The 24,053-nt window shown below is 34.6% G+C and overlaps 1 protein-coding gene across 1 annotated transcript in view; it reads right to left on the reverse strand.

Annotated features, from left to right (window-relative positions):
* CHM (CHM Rab escort protein) overlaps window positions 1-24,053 on the reverse strand; it is a 176,679-nt gene that overhangs the window by 12,079 nt on the left and 140,547 nt on the right. Inside the window, exon 13 of the mRNA XM_063083178.1 lies at window positions 4,402-4,500. Coding sequence (XP_062939248.1) covers window positions 4,402-4,500 — 99 coding nt within the window. The remainder of the gene's footprint in view (window positions 1-4,401; window positions 4,501-24,053) is intronic.

Below are 24,053 nucleotides of genomic sequence, written 5' to 3' on the forward strand. Positions count from 1 at the left end.
CTGAAAGTCATTTTGAGCACATGTTCTCTCATTTAATGGCACTACTCTCCTCCTTTTTGTTCCCTAATACAGGGCCTAGCACACAACAAACAATAAATAATTTCTGAATTGATTTTAATCCTGTATTCAGGTATAATCAAAGTATGATATGCTTATAAAAAGGTCAAACCTTATTAACCTCAATTCCTAAAGCCTATTTCTTGCTGTCTTAATAATTAGTTCTCTGCCTCTCTTCTTTAGAAATATTATAATTTCTTTCATTGAAATCAGAAAATACTGGTGTTAGTGTATTTATTGAGTACAAAGCTTTCTTTATTCTGAATATGACCGAAAATTCAAATTCTGTACAAGATAATAATGGATGTTTATGAAGATTACCCAAGACTATGAGGCACCTCGTGAATCAAAGATATGCTAAATCTCTAAATGCTAAAGGTATAATTATCTTTAATCTTTAAATGCTAAAGGTATAATTATCTAGTTTCTTACTGTTATTGTTAAATTGGTAAACAGCATAGAGAAATTTTCAGCTAATTGAAGTATTAAATTTAATAAGAATACCCTATTCCCCAATTCAAGATAAATAGGATTTAATATGTTTAATTTAAAATACTCTTACTGCAAAAATACCAAAAGTTACCTTTCTAGTTCATCCTGCATAATCCATAATTATTAGCATGACAGGACAAAGAAACTCTGAGTGGAAAAAGTGATCTCTTAAGGTGATCCTTTCTATTGCTGAGATCTATGAGTCTAAGGTAACATTAACTTCATCTAGGCACACATTAAGTGGCAAAACCTATTTACTGACAAAATAAGGAACACAAGGAACTCATATTTCACAGCTAAAACTATATGGCTCTTAGTAAATTGATTGGTGAGTTTAGTTTCACAAAATCTGACAGGAAGATACTTAAACATACTGCCTATGGTTTGTGACACTTAACTTGGGAAGCATTACACAGAAGTGGGCTAGGGTCTGGAAAGCCTTTAATACTGCCCAGCCCATTTCTAAGTGTATACTAGGAGAGCTTATCTTGTATTTCACAAAAGTTCCAACTCAGGGAAAATGAATAATCCAACAGATCATAGGAATGAAATTTCATAGAGGTTGAGGCTTTGAAAAGAAACCATGAGGAAGATGAAACATTGACAGAGGCTGAAGATAAATGCTCTGGATACAAGGGAGTTATTAGGCTTTGACCTTAAAACCTTCAACGAGACATATAATTGCTTCATCTTTGAGGTCAGCTGAAAGGCAGGGAAATGGGTGTAAAAATAACACGCAGTTAGAAAGTGCACAATTGTCAAAAAATATTAAAGCTGCTGAGCTTTGACTAGGAGTGCATCACAAGTTGCCAGGTGTAGAATTGGTTTTCTTTGATAGCTCATTTCATTCAATTAGATAGTATGAAGGACTAAAGTAACAGGTAATTTAGAATAAGATCTTGGGCATTAAACTGGGGTAAGTACAGAATAAGTAGGCAAAAGAAAAGCAACTATGGCACATCAAATAAAACCAAGAAATGGTCTACAGCTGCATGCCATATTTAGGGAAAGAGTAAACTATTTTAATAATATGGCAGAGTAGTGGAGACTGTGTGGACTGAGTTTGGAAACAACACATTACAAAAAGGAATTAAGATAAGACATTTGGCTTCCCAGCCCAACAATTACTTAACACTCTCACCGGCCACCAACTTCAAACTACACCCATAAAGGGAATTTCTGTTTTTTTGGCAATGCTGCTCTTTGAGATAAGAAAAGAATGAGACTGAATGAGATAACTCCATATACCATGCACAATGGGGGGACAAAGAGAAAGAAGGGGGTGCCTTGATATTACATTTTAGACATTTCAAGATATAGTACTAATTAAATTATTGCTTCAATTCACACTGAAAATCTGTTTCTCAGCAAAATAAGAAACCACTTAGTATAGTTCTATCACTGAAACTGGAATATACTGCTTACTTTACAAATCTCTCAGTGCTTAGAAGGATATTCTGGAGCCTGGAAGAATTAATGCACATATGAATTGTAAGCAATCACCTCATTTTCTCACCCGCAGAATCGGGTCATTAAGCATAAAACATCTAATATGGAGGTACTTCAAAAAAGTTCTGGAAAAATGGAATTAATATATGAATCTTTCCATGAACTTTCGAAGACTCCTCATATTTCTTTGGACTAGGAAGGAGAGAAGGGTTTAGAGATCTTTGATGTTCTTAAAGGAGCCCATCAGGTAGGGTTCGAGGTATTAGTACAACTGCTTCTTGTGCCAGAGCATATCTCAAGAGCTCTGGCTGATACCTTAAAAGTAACCCAACTGAATTCAGAGCCCTACCAGAATTTCTGAGATACACTGGCAAAGTAGCACTGTAGTTGAGAAGAGAATATCATGTTTTCCAAGAAATGAACTTCCTTGCAAGGTGACTAAGCTGACTTTCACAAAGACTTATAAAGCATAGTACCACACAGAATGTAGAATTCAAATTATGAGAGAAAATAAGCCCAAATAATGTTATTGCTTTGGTACATGTTTTAAAATAAAATATTTACAATGCTCTAAAGCATAAGGTTCCATATGATTGTTAAATAATCAAAACATAATAATGAAAGTCATCAATCTGAGGAAATATGGGCTTCTGCTACAGAGAAGAATGTGCTTTAAATGTATTAAAAGTTCATATTGTTCATAAAGTTCCTTATTCCTCGTTTAGGCAGGAAAATGAATTGAGTTCTCTTCTCCAGGTGACTTTGCCTCTTTGACCTGCCATGGCCCAGTGCTCACTTTATCTGGTGATTCATTTTCAATAACTCCAACAGTATTTGTTCTGACATTTTAATTAAAATATGACCACTACCTCATCCTGATGATAAAAAGGCCTATGTGTCAGTGAAAACTAGCTTTTCAGTGCCTCGGTGCACCTGAGAACCCCTCTGAGCACATAGTTCTTACTAAAGAATTTCACTCAGGTTCTAAACAATACATCATTTCAAAATGGGATCACTTTAACCATTAAGATTAATGTTTAAAAATGTAAAATGGCTAGAGGATACTAAGTAATGAATGTGTAATTTCCCCCAGCTTGATATTTGAAAAAAGGGAAATCAAATGCACTTCAAAAGTGAAGAATAATGATACAAGATTCAAATTTAGTGTATTATTTGGGAACACCATATAATGAAATTACAACAGAAAATTTGTGAAAAATTTCAGAAATGACTAAGAAATTCGGAGTTTAATTACATCTACATCTTGTTAGTAAAAGCTAAAGAATAAAACTATGACTCCATATTAGGTTGAGGAATATTATTATGTACCATAACTTTGTGACCAATTGTTTAACAATAATCCAAACATTTATGAGAGATTTCCAAATGAAAATATGACATGAATTAAATTCCAAACTAAAGTGAAGTCTTCAGATTGGAGAACTTTATTAAGACAGCTCACAAAGAAATTAAGTGTACTGATATTGGCTCCTGAGAATAAAACAGTTTTTTCCTTATGTAAATATAAATACCCACTATGCACCATCTCTGCATTAAGAAAAAAAACACACAAGGGAGATGAGATAAAAGGAAATAGGTAGAAGGAAATAAATGGGTGTCTGAACAAACATAACATCCAAAGAAAATGAAGACATACAAATCGATGGAAGAAAGTGATCAAGATTCAAGTGGACATGCAAATCCTATAATGAAAATCACCTTTACATTATATAAATGAAGACGATCCATTAGGCTATTTTTTGGTAACTTACACACAAAATATGCCACATTCGCCCCATTCACAGCTGCAAGAGCAACCCTATTATGTGGAGAGAAAAGTTTAAAAATTCATGGTGGAATATCATTTTTCCACCATGAATAAGTAGCATATATACTTTTGAGAGATGAGTATTCATCACATCACTAGCACGCTATGCATTGAGTGACAATGAATACTTAAGGAGGTTTCCTACATTTGCCAATTAGTAATTTAATCTTCTGTCAGTTAAACCAACTTTTTTTCCTAAAGGAAGATAACTTTTTCTAATAAAGGAATATATGCTCTTCATATAACACCTGCAACATAAAGAAAATTATAAGAATAAATGTCCATAATCCCACCAAAATTAATTGAGAGTTTCCTGCCAGTCTTCATTCTGTGTGTGTATGTATGCATATAAATGTACACTTTCACAATTATATGTCTGTGTGTGTGCATGTGTGTGTGATGTGAACATTTTCCCCCACGTTTAGGCAGACACTGTGCTCAACCATATTAGTAAAACATGTGAGAGTTTTTGCTGAATACATCACATTTCAGTTCAGGATTCAGAAACCTTCATGAGATATCTAAGAGGAGTATGATGGTTACATTACCTTTCCATCACCAATTATTTTTCTTACCTATCTCCATTTCAGTATAAGGAGTAAATAATTTCTGCACAACTGGTTCTAAATCTTCTCTTGCTGTTTTAGAAGATGTACAAGTCAAATGAACCAAATCTGTTAAAAAAGAAAATATTCTTGAGTTCCTGCTTATCATAAATCTGTTTTATTCATATTCAAGGCCCTAAGCTGTATCATGGGTAATAAAAGAGCTGGGACTTCAAAGAGTTTGTAATCTAGTGATGGGGGACATGTAAAAACCCTATCATTATGCTACATATGATAAACAAGTAGCTAAAATATGTGTTAACTAATAACACATGTTAACTAATAAAAGAAATCACGAAAACATGATTTCTCAACATCAGAAATCAAAAAAACATAATTAGTTAACATGGGTTAACTAATAACAAGGGTTAACTAATAAAAGAAATCACACCAAGACCCAAGTAGCAGCAATAGAGGTTATTTTGCAAAACTAACAGAGTTGAAAGGCTTAGGAAACCATTTATTCACAGAAAAGAGCTTAAGTTATCCTCATGACATCTGTAATGAAGATACATAAATGATTACTAAACAAAATAATTGTGTAAAAAAGGACCAAAAGTGGAGTATTTATTTATGTAAAAGAACACACTTCATATACTTCGGACAGAAGAATCCATTACTACACACTTTATTAAGTTAATAAGAAATCATCTACTCATTACAGGGTTCTCTATAAACCTTTTGGAGAAACACTCTTGGCTTAGTTTGAATCATGAACATACTTGAAAGTCCCTAAAATGGCACAGGTCAAAACAGTCTATAAATATTTTCAGGAACTCCAAATCACTTTCCTTTTGCATTTACAGATTCATGGGGCCTTGACCTTGGAGAAGGTTTAGGTTAGAGAATATCATGTACAAAAAAGGCCCTTCACAGAAGTGAAATACTGTAGCCTCTGTTAGAACTCCTAAAGGCTTATGAACAAAGGTAAAGGAAGGGCAAAAAGTTCTACGTATTGAAAGAGAAAAATAATGGGGGATTTCTAAATGAGAGAAGTTATTATTGTCCTGAAAAGGACTTGCTTGGGGTGGGGCAGAATATGGGCAGAAAGAATATATTAGAGAACAGTAGGTACTGAGAAATTCCTCTCCCTACCACACCAGTAGAAAGATACACCCATTTCTTTTTCAAGAGTTTATTTCAGACTACCAGAATTTTTCTTTTTTTTAACCTCAGGAAGATGGTTTAAATTTTATCGTGGAAGCCAACATCAGAATAAGATTTTCATTATCAAAATTTATTCCTCATTCAACTACTCTAAAATATATTTAAGCATAAATTGAGGGACTCTTAATAACCACCTGAGATAAAATCATATTTTGTAGGTTTTTCCCTCAGCCCCACTGAAGAAAGTAATTTTCTAGCAAGGTTTTGGAATTATTTATGACCTTATAAAATATCTACCTGATTCGAACGTTGTTTTTACATGAATTTAGCAATGATTCCCATTGCTTCTGGGATATTGCAGAATGTATATATAGTACTAATTCCAAAGGTATAATAAATTTCACATTAAAATTATTCCTAATTAACTTAAATGTTTCAAATGCTATATAACTTTGGTGGGGATGGGGCTTAAACTTCCTACATAATTACTGAATTAAACAGAGTATGCAATTACAAAGGTCAGAAATACCTAATGTGCAAGAAAAACTGTCTTGTCCTTCATCCTACAGTCTCACAAAATACCAATGCTCATGCCAGAGTTCTCAATTTTCCAGTTCTCTCCTATTCAATTAATGTTTACTAGGGAAAAAGGAGATGAACACATATAAATAAGATGGTATATTTTGAAAAATATCTTAAGAGCTAAACTATTGGTTCTGTTAAATAGGACATATATTTTAAAGAAGTACACTTAAGTATAAATATAACAGAGTTTGGTTTAGGCAATGCTAGCAAAAATTTCTAGTAGTGAAATCAGATTACCATCTTGTACTTAAGTTACATAGCAATTCTTAGAAAGACAAAGACATTCATAACCTGAATTGTAATGTCTATACTTCGACTCTGCTTAGGTGCTATATTATTAATTGATCTACGAATTTAAGGTATGAACAACTATTTTCCCCCCTATACATTGCTTTTTCTGTTGCCTAGACCACCTACTTGTATAGGTTACTCTGAATTCATTTTAGTTTTCTTCAAATCAGAGATTTTCGATTGTATTACTTTTAAAATTCAAATTATCTTCAAGATCGGTTTATTAATCTTTATACCTGTTTTAAGTCCTTTGCAGGGGCAAACTTTAGAGTCAATTTTTCTTTTTTTTGTTTGTCAAATACAACTTTTACTTACAGTGGGTGTTCAATAAATGTTTGTTGCTAGTGATAATTTGCTTCCCTAGTCATGGGCAAACATCAAGTACTCACATGCCTGACAGACATGCGTGTGCACACCAATATATCTATGCATACAAATGCATGGTGAAAATCTGACTAGTTTCTTGTATGAAATGTACTAAAGTATCTGGACTACCATGATGGAGACAAGGGAGGTACCAACAGATAATCCTCAAATTATTTAAATCTGCCTGAGAAATGCTCACAGACACATTAAGATATATTTATAAAATTCTCAGGTACACAGCTGGAATCTGCCACCAGCCCCCTCCTGCCACCCTGAGCAGGAGCCAAGGGAGCAACCTGAATGACCTGGCACCCAGCCAGAAGATTACACCAGCCCCCTCCCACCACCCCAAACAGGAGCCAAAAGAGTGACCCGCACAACCCAGCACCCAGCTGGAAGCCCCCACTGGCTGTCTCCTGCAGATCCAAGCAGGAGCCAGGTGAGCCTCCTTTGAGCTGGCACCCAGCCAGAAGCCCCCAGTAGACCCTCTTCCTGCCCAAATAGGAGGTGAATGAATGTCCCATGACTAGGCAGTGCCACAACTACTTTCCATGCAGGTGGTCCACCACAGCCACCACCATACATACTGCCGCCACAAGGACAGCCCACTGCCACAGTAACAGCCAGGACCATGCTGCAGGCAGCCCACTGCACTAATGACTACACTGACACAAGGAGAGTCACCAGTAGAGCCTGTAAATAGAGGAGGAAGTCTTTCTCCTCAAAGCCCACTCCAGAGAATAGAAGAAACAACTGCTCTACCAGATGACCAGTCATCAACAAAGAGACACTAGAAATATAAATAAACAAGAAAATATGACACCCCCAAAGGAACACAGGAATTGTCAAGTACCAGAACCCATAGAACAGGAAACCCTTGAAATGTCTGAAAAGAAATTCTGAGCAATGATCTTGAGAAAACTCAAAGATTGTTGTCTGTTTCTTCCTTTCTCTCTATAACTTTTAGAAGGAGAGAAAAGAACTGTGGTTACTAGAGGTGGAAAACAGGAGGGGAGTGGGAGGAGGTAGGGGTTAATGAGAAATTGGTTAATGGACTCAAAGAACGATTATATACTGTAATGATGACTAAGCTAACAATCCTGATGTGACCATCACACATTGTACACAACTACTGAAAGTCAACTTTGTACCTCATATACATATACAATAAATTATCTTAAAAGAAAAGAAAAGAAAACTCAAACAGATAAGACTCAATTAGAGAACACAATGAAATGAGAAAAAGCATCCAGGATATCAAAGAGGAAATTTACAAGGAGATTAACACCTTAAAAAAGAATGTTGCAGAACTCCTGGAACTGAAGGATTCATTCAATTAAACAAAACAACAATAAAACAAAACAAACAAACAAACAAACAAAAAAACACAAATGAGAGCTTAAGCAGCAGGACAGAGCAAGCAGAAGAATTTCAGATTTTGAAGAGAGTCTTTTCAAAATAACCCAGGCATACAAAAAAAAGGAAAAAAGAATTTTAAAAATGAACAAAATTTAACAGAGCTGGTAGACAACCTTAAGCACACAAATGTCCAAAACATGGGCATTCCAGAGGGGAAGACAAGCGAAAGCATTGAAAACCTATTCAAGGAAATAATAATAGAAAACCTCCCATGTAGAGGGAGACACATGGACCTTCTAATCAAGGTGTGGTCATGTGCTAAAAAGCATATGTACTTCATAGGGCCTGGTTTTCCAAAGCCTTGCAGTTTCAAATACTGACCTTGCGGAGGACTGGAAATTTCCCTCAGGCTATAAGTCTCTGTTGCAAGATAAGGATTGTGGCACAGCAGGTTGCTGGCTCAAAGACAGACTAGTTACTGATTGTTATGTAAAGATACTGAGAAATTGCTATAGGAAGGAATGTTTACTAGATCAAACTGTTATTGATAGGACCACTTAACTGCCTTACTGGAATGTCATCTGGCTTGTTTCACTGAAAGTTACCAGCCTATACTGTTAAACTATAAACCCCCTATGTCTCTTCCTGTAACTTCCCGGTCTGGAAAATAAATACAGGAAGATAACCCCAATTCTGCATTAATTTCCCAAGGAAGGGATCCCTCTCGCTTCGGGGTTCCAGCGGGAGATTAACCACTTTGGGGCCTCTCACTGCTCAGAAGAGATGAGCTTTGAGTAATCCTTTGCATCTCTGTCACCCAGGGGAAGTGGGGTGACAAATCAGTGGGGGGCAAAGCAATGCAAAGCAACATCAAGGAAGCCCAAAGATCCCCAAACAGATTCAATCCAAAAAGATCTTCCCCAACACACATTTTAGTAAAAGTGGCAAAACTCAAAGACAAAGAAAGAATCCTAAAAGCAACAAGTGAAAAACATCTAGTCACGTAAAAGGGAGCCCCTATCAGACTAACAGCAGATTTCTCAACTGAAACTCTACAGGCCAGAAAACACATGGGATAATATATTCAAACTACTAAAAGAAAAATTTCCAGCCAAGAATACTTCCCCCAGCAAAGCTATACTTCAGAAATGAGGGAGAAATAGTGGATTTCCCAGACGAAGAAAACTGCAGGCATTCACTACCACATGATCAGCCCTGCAAGAAATTCTGAAGGGAGTCCTACCATCTGGAATCCAAAAACAATAATCCCTACTACGAATATACAAGAAAAAACAAAAAGCAGTATTAAAACAAAAAGGCAAATGAGAAAGAGATAGAAATTAAATGAACCCCCCCCAAAAAACAGCAAACATTGAAGATAAATAATTAAAGAAGGAACAAAAGATATTTAAAGCATCTAACCAAAGAGCACTAAAATACCAGGACTAAAACAATACCTGTCAATAATAACCAAAAATATAAATAATCCAACTGATTGGATTACAAAGCTAGACCCAACTATATGCTATCTTCAAGAGACTTACCCTTACCTGTAAAGACAAACACAGACTAAAAGTAAACGAACGGAAAAAGATATACCATGCAAATTGAAGCCAAAAATGAGCAGTAGTTACTCTTATACTGGATAAAATAGACTTTAAACCAAAAACCATAAAAAGAGACAAAGAAGGCCACTATATAATGATAAAGGGATCTATCCAGCAAGAAGACATAACAATCACAAATATGTATGCACCCAACACCAGAGGACCAAGATATATAAAGCAAACACTATTAGACCTAACAAAGGAGATAGGCCCCAATAAAATAACAGTTGGGAACCTGAACACCCTTCTATCAGCACTGGACTTATCATCTAGGCAACAAATCAAGAGAGAAACACAAAAGAACATACATTCTTTTCATCAACACATAGAACATTCTCCAGAACAGACCACATGTTAGGTCACAAATCAAGTCTCAACAAATTTTTTAAAATTCACATTATTTCAATTAAATTGGAAATGAATAATGAGCAGAACACTGGAAACTATACAAATACATGGAAACTAAACAAAAGGCTCTTAAAAGACCTATGGGTCCGAGAAGAAATTAAACAGGAAATCAAAAAATTCCTTGAAACTAGTGAAAATAAAGACACATCATACCAAAAGAATAGAAAGACTTCAAATAATGACCTAAAGCTATACCTCAAAGAACTAGAAAAACAAGAACAATTCAATCCTAAAAGTAGCAGATGAATAATTAAGATCAGAGCAGAACTAAATGAAAGAGATCCCCAAAATGATACAATAAAATCAATTTAAAAATAGTTGGTTTTTTAAGAAGATAAAAAATAGACAATCCATTAGCTAGGTTAATAAAATAAAAAGGAGAAGACCCAAAGAACATAAAATCAGAAATGAAAAAGGGGACATTAAAACCAATACCACAGAAATACAAAGAACCATTCAACTATTATAAACAAGTATATGCCAACAAATATGAAACTCTCGAGGAAATGGAAAAATTCCTTGGCACATACAAACTATCAAGACTGAACGAAGAAGAAATAAAAAACCTAAACAGACCAATAACAAGCAACGAGATTGAAGCAGTAATCAGCAGTGTCCCAAGAACGAAAAGCCTAGGATCAGATAGCTTTACTGCTGAATTCTATCAAACCTTTAAAGAGCAATTAATATCAATTCTCTTCAAACTATTCCAAAAAGTTGAAACAGAGGCCACTCTCACAAACTCATTCTATGAAGCCAGCATCACCCTGATACCAAAACCAGACAAAGACACAATAAAAAAAGAGAAAACTACAGGCCAATAATTCTGATGAACACACACACAAATATCCTCAACAAAATATTAGCAATTAGAATACAGCAACACATCAAAAAAATATATACACCATGATCAAGTGGGATTCAACCCAGTGATGCAGGGATGGTTCAACATACATGAATCAGTAAATGTGATACACCACATCAACAAAGTCAAGAACAAAAACCATATCATCTCAATAGATGCAGAAAAAGCATTTAACAAAATTCAACAGTGCTTCATGATAAAGACTCTCAACAAATTAGGTATAGAAGGAAGGTATCTCAACATAACAAAAGCCACATATGACAAACCCACTGGCAATATCATCCTGAATGGGGAAAAGCTAAAAGCTTTTCCATTAAGAACAGGAACGAGACAAGGATGCCCACTCTCACCACTCATGTTTAACATAGTATTGGAAGTACTAGCCAGAGTAATCAGGCAAGAGAAAGAAAGAAAGCACATCCAAATTGGAAAGGACCAAGTCAAACTGTCCCTGTTTGCAGATGACATGATCTTATATATGGAAAAATCTAAAGACTCTACCAAAAAACTCTTAGAGCTGATTAACAATTTCAGTAAAGCTGCAGGATAAAAAATCAACATCCAAAATTCAGTAGTGTTTTTGTACTCTAAAAACAAACCAGCAGAAGAGAAAAAGAAATCAAGAAATCAAGCCCATTTATAACAGTCACCCCCCCCCCTCCAAAAAAATCTAAGAATCAATTTAACCAAGGCGATGAAAGATCTCTACAACAGAACTACAAAACACTACTGGAAGAAATTAAAGAGGACACAAAAGGTGGAAAGACATTCCATGGTCTTGGACTGGAAGACTTAACAGTGTGAAAATGTCCATACCACCCAAAGCAATCTATAGATTCTGTAAAATCCCCATCAAAGCCAATGAAATTCTTCACAAAAATGGAAAAAACAATCCTAACATTCATATGGAACAACAAATGATCATAAATACTCAAAACAATTTTGAGCAAACAAAATAAAGCCAGAGACATAACACTACTCAACTTCAAATTATAATACAAAGCTATTGTAACCAAAATAGCATGGTACTGTAATAAAAAGACACTGAGATAAATGGAACAGAATAGAGAACCCAGAAATCAACCCACAAACTTATAGCCAACTGATGTTTGAAAAAGGCAACAAGAACATACACTGGGGGAAAGATTGCCTATTCAATAAATGGTGCTGGTAAAATTGGACATCTACACAAAGAAGAATGAAACTAGACCTGTACCTCTCACCATATAACAAAATCAAGACAAAATGGATTAAAGACTTAAGTATAAGGACCAAAACCATAAAGTTACTAAAAGAAAACATAGGGGAAACACTTCAGGGAGTAGGAGTTAGGAGTGGGCAAAGACTTTATGAATAAGACCCCAAAAGCACAAGCAACAAAAGAAAAAAATAAACAAATGGGATTATAACAAACTAAAAAACTCCTGCACAGCAAAGGAAACAATCAACAGAGCATAAAAGTAACCTAAGGAATGGGAGAATCGCAAACTATACATCTGATAATAGATTAATATCCAGAATATATTAGGAATTCAACTTCACAGTAAAAAAAAACCAAATAATCCAATTTAAAAATGAGCAAAGGAGCTGAAGAGACATTTTTCAAAGGAAAACGTACAAATGGCCAACAGGCACATGAAAAAATGCTCAATATCACTAATCATCAGGGAAATGCAAATCAAAACCACACTGAGATATCATCTCACCCTAGTTAGACTGGCCATTATTAAAAAGACCAAGAATAACAAATGCTGGCCAGGATGTGGAGAAAGGGGAACACTCCTACACTGTTAATAAGACTGTAAAATAGCACAGCCATTACAGAAAACAGTATGGAGGTTTCTCAAACAACTACAGATAGAACGGCCATATGATCCAGCAATCCCACTTCTGCATATATACACAAAGTAATGGAAATCATAATGTCAAAGGGATACCTGCACTCCCATGTTCACTGCAGCTCTATTTACAATAGCCAAAATATAGAAACAACCTCAATGTCCATCAATGAATGACTTGATAAGGAAATTGTGGTATATATACACAACGCAATACTACTCAGCCTTAAAAAAGAATGAAATTCTGCCATTTGCAGTAACATGGATGAGCTTGGAAAAAATTATGTTAAGTGAAATGAGCCAGACACAGAAAGAGAAATCCCACATGTCCTCACTCCTAGGTGAGTGCTAAGGTAGAAGGAAAGAAGAAAAGACCACAATAAAACGTTGATCTTTCAGGAATGAACAAATCTATGGTTAGCTACCAGAGATGGGGGGGGGAGAGACAGGGGGTTGAGGAGAGATTGCATAAGGTGCATAAAGAATAATTACAATTTGTAATAATGAACATGCTGATAATATTGATTTGATCAACAAATGTTGTACACAGGTGATGATAGTCAACGCTGTATCCCAACAATATGTATAATCAATTATGCTTCAGTAAAAAATAAATAAAAATCTTGTTGAGGAAAAAAAACCTTTCTCTTCAAACACACCTTTAAGAGAGTAAAAAGGCAAGATTAGTGTGGTAATAAACAGTTACCATATTTTCAAGTTACAAAAGCCTCATATCTAGGATACGTAACTAACTCCTATAAATTAATAAGACAGACAATCCACCCCTAAATGGGCAAAATATTTATGCATTTTACAAAGTGATAAAGTAATGTTCAATATGTATATGAAAAAGTACTACGCATTCAAAAAAAATTCTCAGAAGAATTTTTAAAGAATATTTAGTATGGGCTATACAGCTAACACATCTGTCAGACACTATTCTAAGCATGTTACAAGTATTATTTCATTTCATCTGTGCAACAGACAACTGCTATCCTCATTTTACCGATAAGAAAACAGGGACAGAGGGGTTCAGCAGATTTCCCATAGTTATACAATCAGTAAAGGGAAAACCTGGGACTCAGAGCTGGAATTGAAGCCCAGGTGGTCTTCCTGCAGAGAGCCTGCCATTGGTCACTAAATGATATGTGTGACTGGAATAATTTCCTGCAGACGTGCAGCCATCCGCTTAAGGCAGCAGTCTTCAAACTGAGATACGCACGAGGATACACAAGGACTTTTTGCAAGGTACAACAACTGTAAGAAAGTTGTCGTTCAGATGCTCATCTCCACCTCCTTCCACTTCATTAAGTGATACAGTTCAATACAATTTACTTTTTATGCTTAATAATTATTAATCAAAATTGCAATATATTTATGATAGTTAAATTAATTTTGTACAAATAATAATTATATTTAATTATCCAGAAGAATTTAATACTTAGAAGCTTATTACCACAAGGAATTAAAAACAAAAATTCTATGTCCATGTGTTTTCTAAATGGGTGATGGTACGTATCAAATATCCCTAGTACTTAGATTGCACTGAATATAGTTAAAAGAGTGATGTTACAATTTTACTACTACAAATCAATATTTACAATGCTAGAAATGATATTCTTTGCAATTATTTGAACCTTCTGATAAAAAATTGTATATGTCAACTTACAAGTGTTCAAGAGTATAAGTGTATAAGAGCAAAATGTTTAAAGACCTTAAGGCTGTAAGGTAAACTTAAAACCAAACCTGTAAATGTGTTGTCACATTTCTACAAAAATTTAACTCTACATAAAATACTTCTTTGCATCCCGTGACTTTAATTTTTCACAGAATTAACTTACTCAATAAAAACAACAACCACACATTAGATCAGATAGGATAAATGCTTTCCTAAAAGTATTACATTTCATTAGTACCAATTGACTATTACTATGATTGTGGAAGACGCAATAGAAGCGAAAACATTTCCCACAAGCATCATGTAAGATTATAATTGACTGAAAAAATTTAAATCTTAATTCTACCTCTTATAAACTATGCCCCTTTACTTCATTTAGAAACTACATAAAGGCTAATGGGCTAAAAAGATGACAAAATGTATTCTCTATCACAATTCTGCCGTTGGCAATATACTCAGATTTGTATTGGCATAAAAGAAACCTCAATGCAAACTAAGCTTTAATTCCCAGAATGTAGGCATAATCCTTCAAAAACTTTGATGAATGGAGTGCCAGTCACAATCAGCATCACTGAAAAAAGAGCACCTGAAATTTAGAAGTCAGAAATCATTCAGCACAAAACTAGAAATAATACACTTTCAGCTCTCCAAGACTTAGTTTGGAACACCAATCTCTCTTTAAGAGTTGTTTTGAAACACATGAGAAGTGGGATTTCTACTAAGGAGTTACACAACTATAATAATGAGCACATTTAAAAGTGGCAAGTCTAATGTGACAGTAGCAGAGTGACAATAAGAGGATGGTCACTTGGGTCTGGTATTACTTCTGTTCTCTATTTCTACTTGGCCAAGTTAGTTTCTCTCTCTGGCCTCAGTGTCCTCATGATTAAACAGAAAGGGTGGGGTTATTAGTTCATTTTCATGACTTCTTCTAGTCTAAAGTTTTATAAAGCTAATTCTCTACTCATCAGCCATGATTCTTTCAGTTATGACAGATTTTAAACCAAAAACTGATGGCATTACAAATGTAAATATAAAACATATGCAAATGCTTGCTGAAAAAGGTAGGAAGTCTATTCCTCAGGCTTCTGAAGTTGCCTCATACAGAAGTCTCCATACAAGTAGGCGAAACTGTTCCAAATGCATTTAAAGAATCTTTAAGTACAGGCTAGACAAGTATGTTTTGTTGTGTAACTAGGAATACATAATTTATATATATAGGGATTGATATGGTTCATAACTTATCTTTCATATAGGCATAAAGACCAAATGTAATTTATGTAATATAGCATATGTAAGAATACATGACTGCTAATAAGATAGAAAAGGTCAGAAACACATTTTCTTTGTGGTACCAAGTGAGGAACTGAGTTTGATATAGCATATGGCACACAATTTGGTTCTTGAATCTAACAATGAAAAACTACAGCGTTAGCTTATACTTTCTCAGTAGAAATTAAGGAAAAAAACCCTACAATGTCAACTTAAGATCACAAGGAAAAATCAGTTTACTTGTAAAATCAAATCTGTGCTTCAAGACAATACCAATAAAAGTTTTAAAATATCACATTTTCAAAAAGCAAATGAGAGAAAAGAAAAAAGGCACTGATAATTGTTTTAAACCATTATCTAAACTCATTTTTATGAAAGGCATATAACATTGTCTTAATAGGGTCATAAAAGTAGAAGAGAGTATATAAACCAGTACCTACATAAAATTCTGGGTTATTCATTATTATATATATTCTTTATTATATATACATTTTCATTCTATATTCACAAATATAGAATCAAATCATAGATAAATAACATCCCGTAATATCAAATCCCAGAATAAAAGTTACTGCCTGATTATTATGTACAAAAAAAAAGATTTCAAAATGTCTAGAATATGAATATCGTAAAGAGTATGAATCTGAAAGTCAAATGAAAGAACTGCAGAGAAAATGTTTTGTTCATTTACAAATAATTTAAAAGGAAAATAAATCCCATAGTAAATTTATTTAGGATAAAAGAAGAGTAAGAAAATAAATATATATGGTATATCCTGAAAAACAAAATGTTTCTGAAAAAAAATGACTTGTTTAACTTTGAATAAAACAATAAATAAATTGCAAATATTTACAATCTCAATAACTTGAACCAAATTAGCTGAGGAAGATTTAAGTTGATTTACACATTAAAAAAATGTAATTTTACTACTATAAAAAAGATACAAAAACTAAGCTAACCCAGGGTTGCTTAGAAAAGTTCTGCATTACTGGATAACAATGACTTCCTATCAGTGTATCAAAATCCCAGCTTAAGCAATATTGGTCTCTTTTTATGCTGTAATTATAGAGTATCGCACTAGGCTTATGTCAGAATCCTGCCGACTTCACCAATTGTAGAGCTACTCGACTACACCAGTTGTCAGTCTCTTTTATCTGCCCCTAATCCTGCTGACTGGGCCAATTGTCCAGCTAGGGCTGGGTCTGGAGCTCACAGACCCCTCAAGCCCGTTCACAGACTGGGTCACAAATCCTTCACATGCCAGGCTGGGTCCCCAGACCCCTCACACACAGGTCAATGAGCTAGGTAACCGGCACACAGGGCCTTGGAAGCCATAGGTCCAAGAGCATGGCGGTTTGGTGTGGCGGCGGCCACGGGAGGCAGGCGCCAGCCAAGCCTCAGCGCTGCACCAACTCCACCCACCCACACACACAATTTGTTTACTGAACCACTCCAAACCGGTCCTGAGGCTAGAGGGCCTAATTAAATTGTTCTATTTTCCCAACAAGTAGTATCTCACTTATTCAGAGGTCTTTCTTTCACATACAACCAAGAACCAGGAAATAAGTGTACCTGCCCTCCCTCACCACTTGGGGGGGGGCCTTTTTAGCACCCAAGTTAGACTAATACAGCCACTGCTCAGAATTTGTTTACATTAATATCACATGCAATTTTAACAAGTTTAGTTACCTGGTTTTCTGGCCCTCTGCAGGTTATGAGCAGGAAATAAGGGGGAAGGGAGATTAGCAGAAAGAAAGGATACCAGAAAGAGCATCCTACCAGTTGCATGAAAACAGCCCGACAGAGGGAAAGGAGGAAGACATATAAAATGTAGATGCAAGAAACATTAAAAGCGCAACAGTAGGGGGTCATTTAACATAGAAGCAAACAGGCTGAAATGCCTCAATAAGCCTCAAGGGCATTGCTGGATTATAATGGGCTGAAATAATGTTCACAATACCCCTAGTTATAAAGAAAAGGTTAAAATATGTTTAGTATATTCAGTACAGGATGGTGAGAAAGTGTGTGATACATGCTAGAAAGGTTAACTATTAAAAAATTGCTAAGATAAAATTTCAGTTCTAAAAGAATACATTTCAGCTACCTGAAGAATGGATTTGGGAAGACTACAGCATACTGCGGGGTGCTAAATAATGTATTATTGAACAGCGTTTATATGCAAATGGATATTTCTAAACATCTTTCAGATCTTTCCTATCCAACGTCATTTCCACTGTAAGGAAAACTCATTTAACGAATTATATAAAACATTTTTATTTTGAACAAAAGGCATTTCTGGTTTCCTTAAGAGGCATCTCTGCTAGAGGCTTCTGTTATACAGGTAAGAAGTCTGCTTTTGCAGCAAAAAATTCTTCTGAAATAAATGAGGACAATCACTGACTGGCTCAGCCCACTAAGATATGTCTCCAAGGGCATCTACCCATGTTCTGGAACACACCTCTACTGCTCCTAGAGTTCTAACTCTAGTGGTTCATTTTAAAGTAAAAACTAATATTTATTGCATACTTGTGCCATACACTGTTCATATGAATTTGGTCCTGATAATAATCCTGAGGTAGACACTATCATTATACCTATTTTATAGATAGGAAAGCTGAGGCATATAGAGATTAAGTAACTTCTTTAAAGTCAGTCACGTAGTAAGTAAAAAGCTGGGATTTGAACCAAACCTATGTTCTCCACCACTATACAATAGTATGTCGACAGAATGCATCTCCCTTGTTAACTGAACTATTTATTTACCTTGCAAGAGTCTTTCACAGATACCATTCCCATATGATATGGAGGTATACTTACGTGATATCAGTTGCATACTTATGTGATAACATGAAAAGTTATTAAAGAGACTAAAAAGTGAAAGTGAACTACAAGGTATTTCTATGTCTTAAGTACATTCTTGGTCACACACTTAGGACTACAGTGCAGTATTTGCATAGCACAGGATGAAGAATAAAAAATCTAAAAAGTGTGATTTGTAAAAAGAAAAATTAAAATTCCTGAAAAACTGAAAGTACTGAGAGAATTATACATTCTATCTTATTACATGATGCCTAAAACATTAATATAAGATCCTCTTTCACAAAGACTACAGAATGAATTTTATATATTATATTCCACTGAATGTGACAAAGTATTTGAATAATATTTAATATAAAGTACTGTAATATTGGTCAACCCTGAATTACACCGAAAAAGGCCACAAATTTCTACCCCATTCTCAATGGGAAGAAAGTAAAAGCTTGTGCTGATTCAAGAACGGACAAATTTGAGCAGTAGATACTGAAAAGGTGAAGATAAACTGAAAATCAGAATTAGTCAACAAGTGTGTATTTAGTATGTGTTCAGAAAGAATAACATAAGCTAAGAGCAGAGGACCTGTGACAAATTCAAATTTCCTCATCTCAGATTTTTTGGCTAATACTAATACTATACTATTCTATGGTTAATACTAGATTTAGACATGGATGAAATCCAGTATGATCCAGAAGTCCCATTTCTGGTATATATCCAAAGGAATGTAAATAGGTATGTCAAAGAGATGTGTGCACTCCCATGTTCATTACAACACTATTCACAATAGTTAAGATATGGAAGCAACCTAAGCATCCATCAGCAAATGAATGGATAAAGAAAATGTGGTAGATATACACAATGAAACACTATACAGCCTTAAAAAGGAAGGAAATTCTGGCATTTGCAACAACATGGATGGAACTGCAAAACGTTATGCTAAGTGAAATAAGCCAGGCACAGAATGACAAATGCTGCATGACCTCACTTACATGTAGGATCTAGAAAACAGTTAATCTCACAGAGACAGAATAGAAAGGTGGTTACCAGAGGTTGTGAGGAGAGGGTTGGGGAAAGGGAAGATGTTGAACAAAGGTACAAAGTTTCAGTTAGACTGGAGAAATAAGTTTTAGGGATCTACTATACTGCATGGTACCACAGTTGTTAATAATGCATATTTTGAAACTGCTAAAAGAATAGATTTTTAATGGTCTCACCACAAAAAAATAAGTTGGTGAGGTGATGGTTATATTAGCCAGACTGAATTTTTATACAATGTATACAAAGATCAAAACATAATATTGTACCCCATAAATACATAATTATTTGTCGATTAAAAATAAATTTTAAAAAATAACAAAAAGCAATAAAATTAAGATTATAAAAATGTATCAAGAGACGTAAAGAGTTATTTAATCTCTCTAGGCCTCCGCTTCCCTATCTATAGAGATTTTTATCAGGATTGTTCACAGGATCAAATTCATATGAACAGTGTACGGCACTTTACTAATGAATTTGCATCTTTTCCCTAAAAGCCATAATTTTGTAATAAGTACATCTACAAACAAGCTAATTTGCTCATGATTAATATATCTTTTATATGTATTTCTTTGTTAAACTGAACTCTAAATCACAAAAGTTAACATCATTTACTTTCTATAAATTTCATTTTATTACCTTTGAGGAATGGGTAAAAGTCACAGTCTCATTGGTATATATTTTGATTACATTTGATTTACTCAGGTATAACTGCATTAGTTACACTGTTTGCCAACATTTGTCAAGTGATTCTTCCAACAGGAAGAATGATGAGTTTAGTTCATGATTTCATCATTACAGTCTCAATTTTTATGGCAAGTGAAGGCACCTGGTTCCACTCAGCTGGCTATACTGATTACATGCCCGCCACTTATAAAATGGGACCAAAGTTTAGATGTATTTGTCTACTTATCTTAAGTAATTGAAGGGAAAATAAGTCACAACAAAGCCCATCTAGAGTTAATGATTTTTTTTTCCCACCGGGTTTGGAAAAAATTATTTATTTCATGTCATAAGTTTATTTAACAAATATATCTAGTATACTATGAGTTCGAGTTTGATCTATTTTTCAAAGAGACTGCGCCTCTTAAAACATTCTTCGTATCTGTTGAATGGATAAACCAAAATATCCTTATTTCTTAAGCAGTTGGCGTCTTACTATAAAGGTGCAGCAAATCCAGATCCAAAGTACAAAGTAATCATAATTAGTAACCACCACTTGTTTTCCACTGAAAATGGCAAATTCTTCCCTGGACCCTCCTCATAGTGCCTCCTATGGACCACAGAAGTTGTGAACCTCCACATAACCTGTCCCAGCACGGTGCCATTGGAAGCTCTGTGAAAGGTGCAGAGACCAAACACAGAAGGAATGGCGGCACCACACCAAAGTTAGAGTTAATGATTGTTTTTTAAATATAAAATTGACACAACATTTAGACATAAGATATAGTATTTAGGAAGAATACTAAACAAAACCACGAACAAATGGATAATCATTAATAGTTTAACATCATAGTTAGTATAAATATGGGAAATCCACAACATAGCTAATCTAGATATATAAAAACAAGAACATTCAGACTGAATGGTAAAAAGTCTTCAAGAATTCTAATTGAAACAAATTCTTCTGAAGATGCTTTTTTTCCCAAGTACGAGTAATATCAAATTCCAAACACCCCTCCCTGAAAAGGGAGGATCTTACACCACAAATAATCATATTCAGCATTTTCAGTTTTTGGTGCTTGATATGGGGAATAATGAAATTACGTTTCTAAATTATTCTGTGAATAAGGAATTATGTAAAATTTAACAACCTGTTCTACTGTGTTCAAGACATGCTCTATTCAATAGCTTCAGGAAAAAAGACAAAACCTTTAAAATAGATTTAGACGTAAAAGTCTTTGGGGAAGAGAATGATTATGTAACATTCAAACTAACTTATTTGCCTATAATCAAGGAGCTTCAAAAGAGGAAAATAAACAAGCTGGGAACAGATTTGGATACATAAAATAAACACATGGTATATTCACCTTTTTCTTTTTTCTGACTTGAAACAGAAAAAAAAAAAATCAATAGAACGGGACAAGGTGGTTTAAAGCCTTCCATGATATTATCAGACTAACTCTGTTTCAGATGACAGACTGAGAATGTAACAGCTTGCAACTATTTATGACATCAATGACTCTCAATGAGGGCAGCAGCAGGAAAATACACCATTAAAGACCTTTAATGTCCAAGTTAGAAAGTGCTCCTGAATGTCTGTGAACAGGCCCAAAGCATAAGAAAAGGAGAAGGAAAAAAAGAGGCCAAACTTTAAGTAATAGAAGTGAATGATAAAAATGTCAGTTTCCATTTCAGTGTATTTCTGAAATCCTGTACATATTATATCAACCATAACTCTATTATATTAACTAGGACTCTTAACATAATGCATGTTATTATAGGAAGAATGCATAAAAGACTTAAAAATGAACATGAGCTTCTTTTTTCCTCTGGAACAAGGCAAAGTGTAAATGATAAATTCAAACTTAACCCTTTTAGTCAACCTTCTTGTTATAAGCCTTACTATTGAGACTAAAAAACCAAAGCCAATCCATTTGTCTATACTGCTGGCTTTGTACTGATAAACTGATTAAGCTATAGTAAAGCTCAGGGAGATAATTTTATCATGGAAGAAACAAGTGAGAAAGCTGGAATCAGACAGGGCTTTAGAAGAAAAAGAATCTTAGCCATTTGTCTAAAATAAAGTCATACATTATCAAACATGTATGTAGAACTGGTGGCTTTTCTCACACACATGGAAAATCTGGACCACTGAGGGTGTTTGATTTGTATGGGATCTTTCAAGATCATTTGGACTAATTTCCAGTGAAGAACTAGAAATTTCTAATGAAGAAACAAAGTCTCAAGAAATTAAGAAACTTATCCAAGGTTAAATAACTAATTTGAGGTAATTCTGTAGACTCCTGGGCCAATATTCTTTCCACTGTACTAGTATTCTCTTTAAATTTCCTTGAAAGTCAAGCTAGAAATTGATTCCCACAACATTAGGCACACACACACACACACACACACACACAAAAAAAAAAACTTAACGTATTTTTTCTTTTTAATTTTATGACATATTAAGATAGTGTGCTTTAAAATTCTTTGTTTTCTCGTTTACTAATGAGTTGGTTTCCCAGAAACTTTAGTTTTCAACTTTAAAGTTAGAAAATGTCACTTTAGAAACAAGACTTTGATGTGTTTACATTGTGGAATAATTACATCAAGCTAAATGACAAATCCATCACTTCACATATTTACAATTTTTTTGGGGGGGGGAAACATTAAAAATCTACTCTTTTAATGTGGTACATCTACACAATGGAATACTACTCAGCTATAAAAACGAATGAAATACTGCCATTTGCAACAACTTGGATGGACCTTGAGAGAATTATATTAAGTGAAACAAGTCAGGCACAGAAAGAGAAATACCACATGTTCTCACTTATTGGAGGGAGCTAAAAATTAATATATAAATTCACACACACACATACACACACACACACAAACCGGGGGGGGGGGGAAGAAGATATAACAACCACAATTATTTGAAGTTGATACAACAAGCAAACAGAAAGGACATTGTCGGGGGGGAGGGGGGGAGGGAGAAGGGAGGGAGGTTTTGGTGATGGGAAGCAATAATCAGCTACAATGTATATCGACAAAATAAAATTAAAAAAAAAAAAAAAAAAAAAATCTACTCTTTTGGCAATTTTCAGTAAACATATCAAAACATTACATTGTTGCCCATAATTATATACACTTATTTGTCAATTAAAAATAAAATTTTAAAAACTTGTTCATCCTCATAAACAAAAAAAGAAACAGGACTCTGCATATAGTTCATTTTCATTTATTCAACAGCGCATAACATACCTGCTTAAGTACTAGGGAAAGAAATGGTAACCCATGGTCCTGTTCCTCATTTTGGATAAGAAGTACAAAGATAATTATGCTATAATTTCTCTGAGAAGCAGTATAGTATGGTGGTTAAAAGTGTATGCTCTAGAGCCAGAAAGCGTGGGTTCAAATTTTGCTTCTCCCTTATACTAGTTCTGTGACCTTGGAGAAGTTATTTACCTCTCTTTTGACTCAGTTTCCTAATCTGAATAACAGAGAAGACAATGGGATCTATATCTCACAGAGTTGTTGTGAAGAATATATTGAACTAACTCATGTAAAGTACTTAGAACAGTGCCTGCATATAGTGAAAGCTTAATACATGTTAGCAATCATAACATTAAAACAGTATAAATGGTAACCTAGAGTAAAGTACAGAGTTCTATCTAAACAGAAGAGCGAAAGCCTAATGGCATGAATGAGTCAGGCATGGAAAGGCTTGGGCAAGG

Source organism: Cynocephalus volans, chromosome X, assembly GCF_027409185.1.
Source record: "Cynocephalus volans isolate mCynVol1 chromosome X, mCynVol1.pri, whole genome shotgun sequence".
In the NCBI taxonomy this organism is placed as follows: Eukaryota; Metazoa; Chordata; class Mammalia; order Dermoptera; family Cynocephalidae; genus Cynocephalus; species Cynocephalus volans.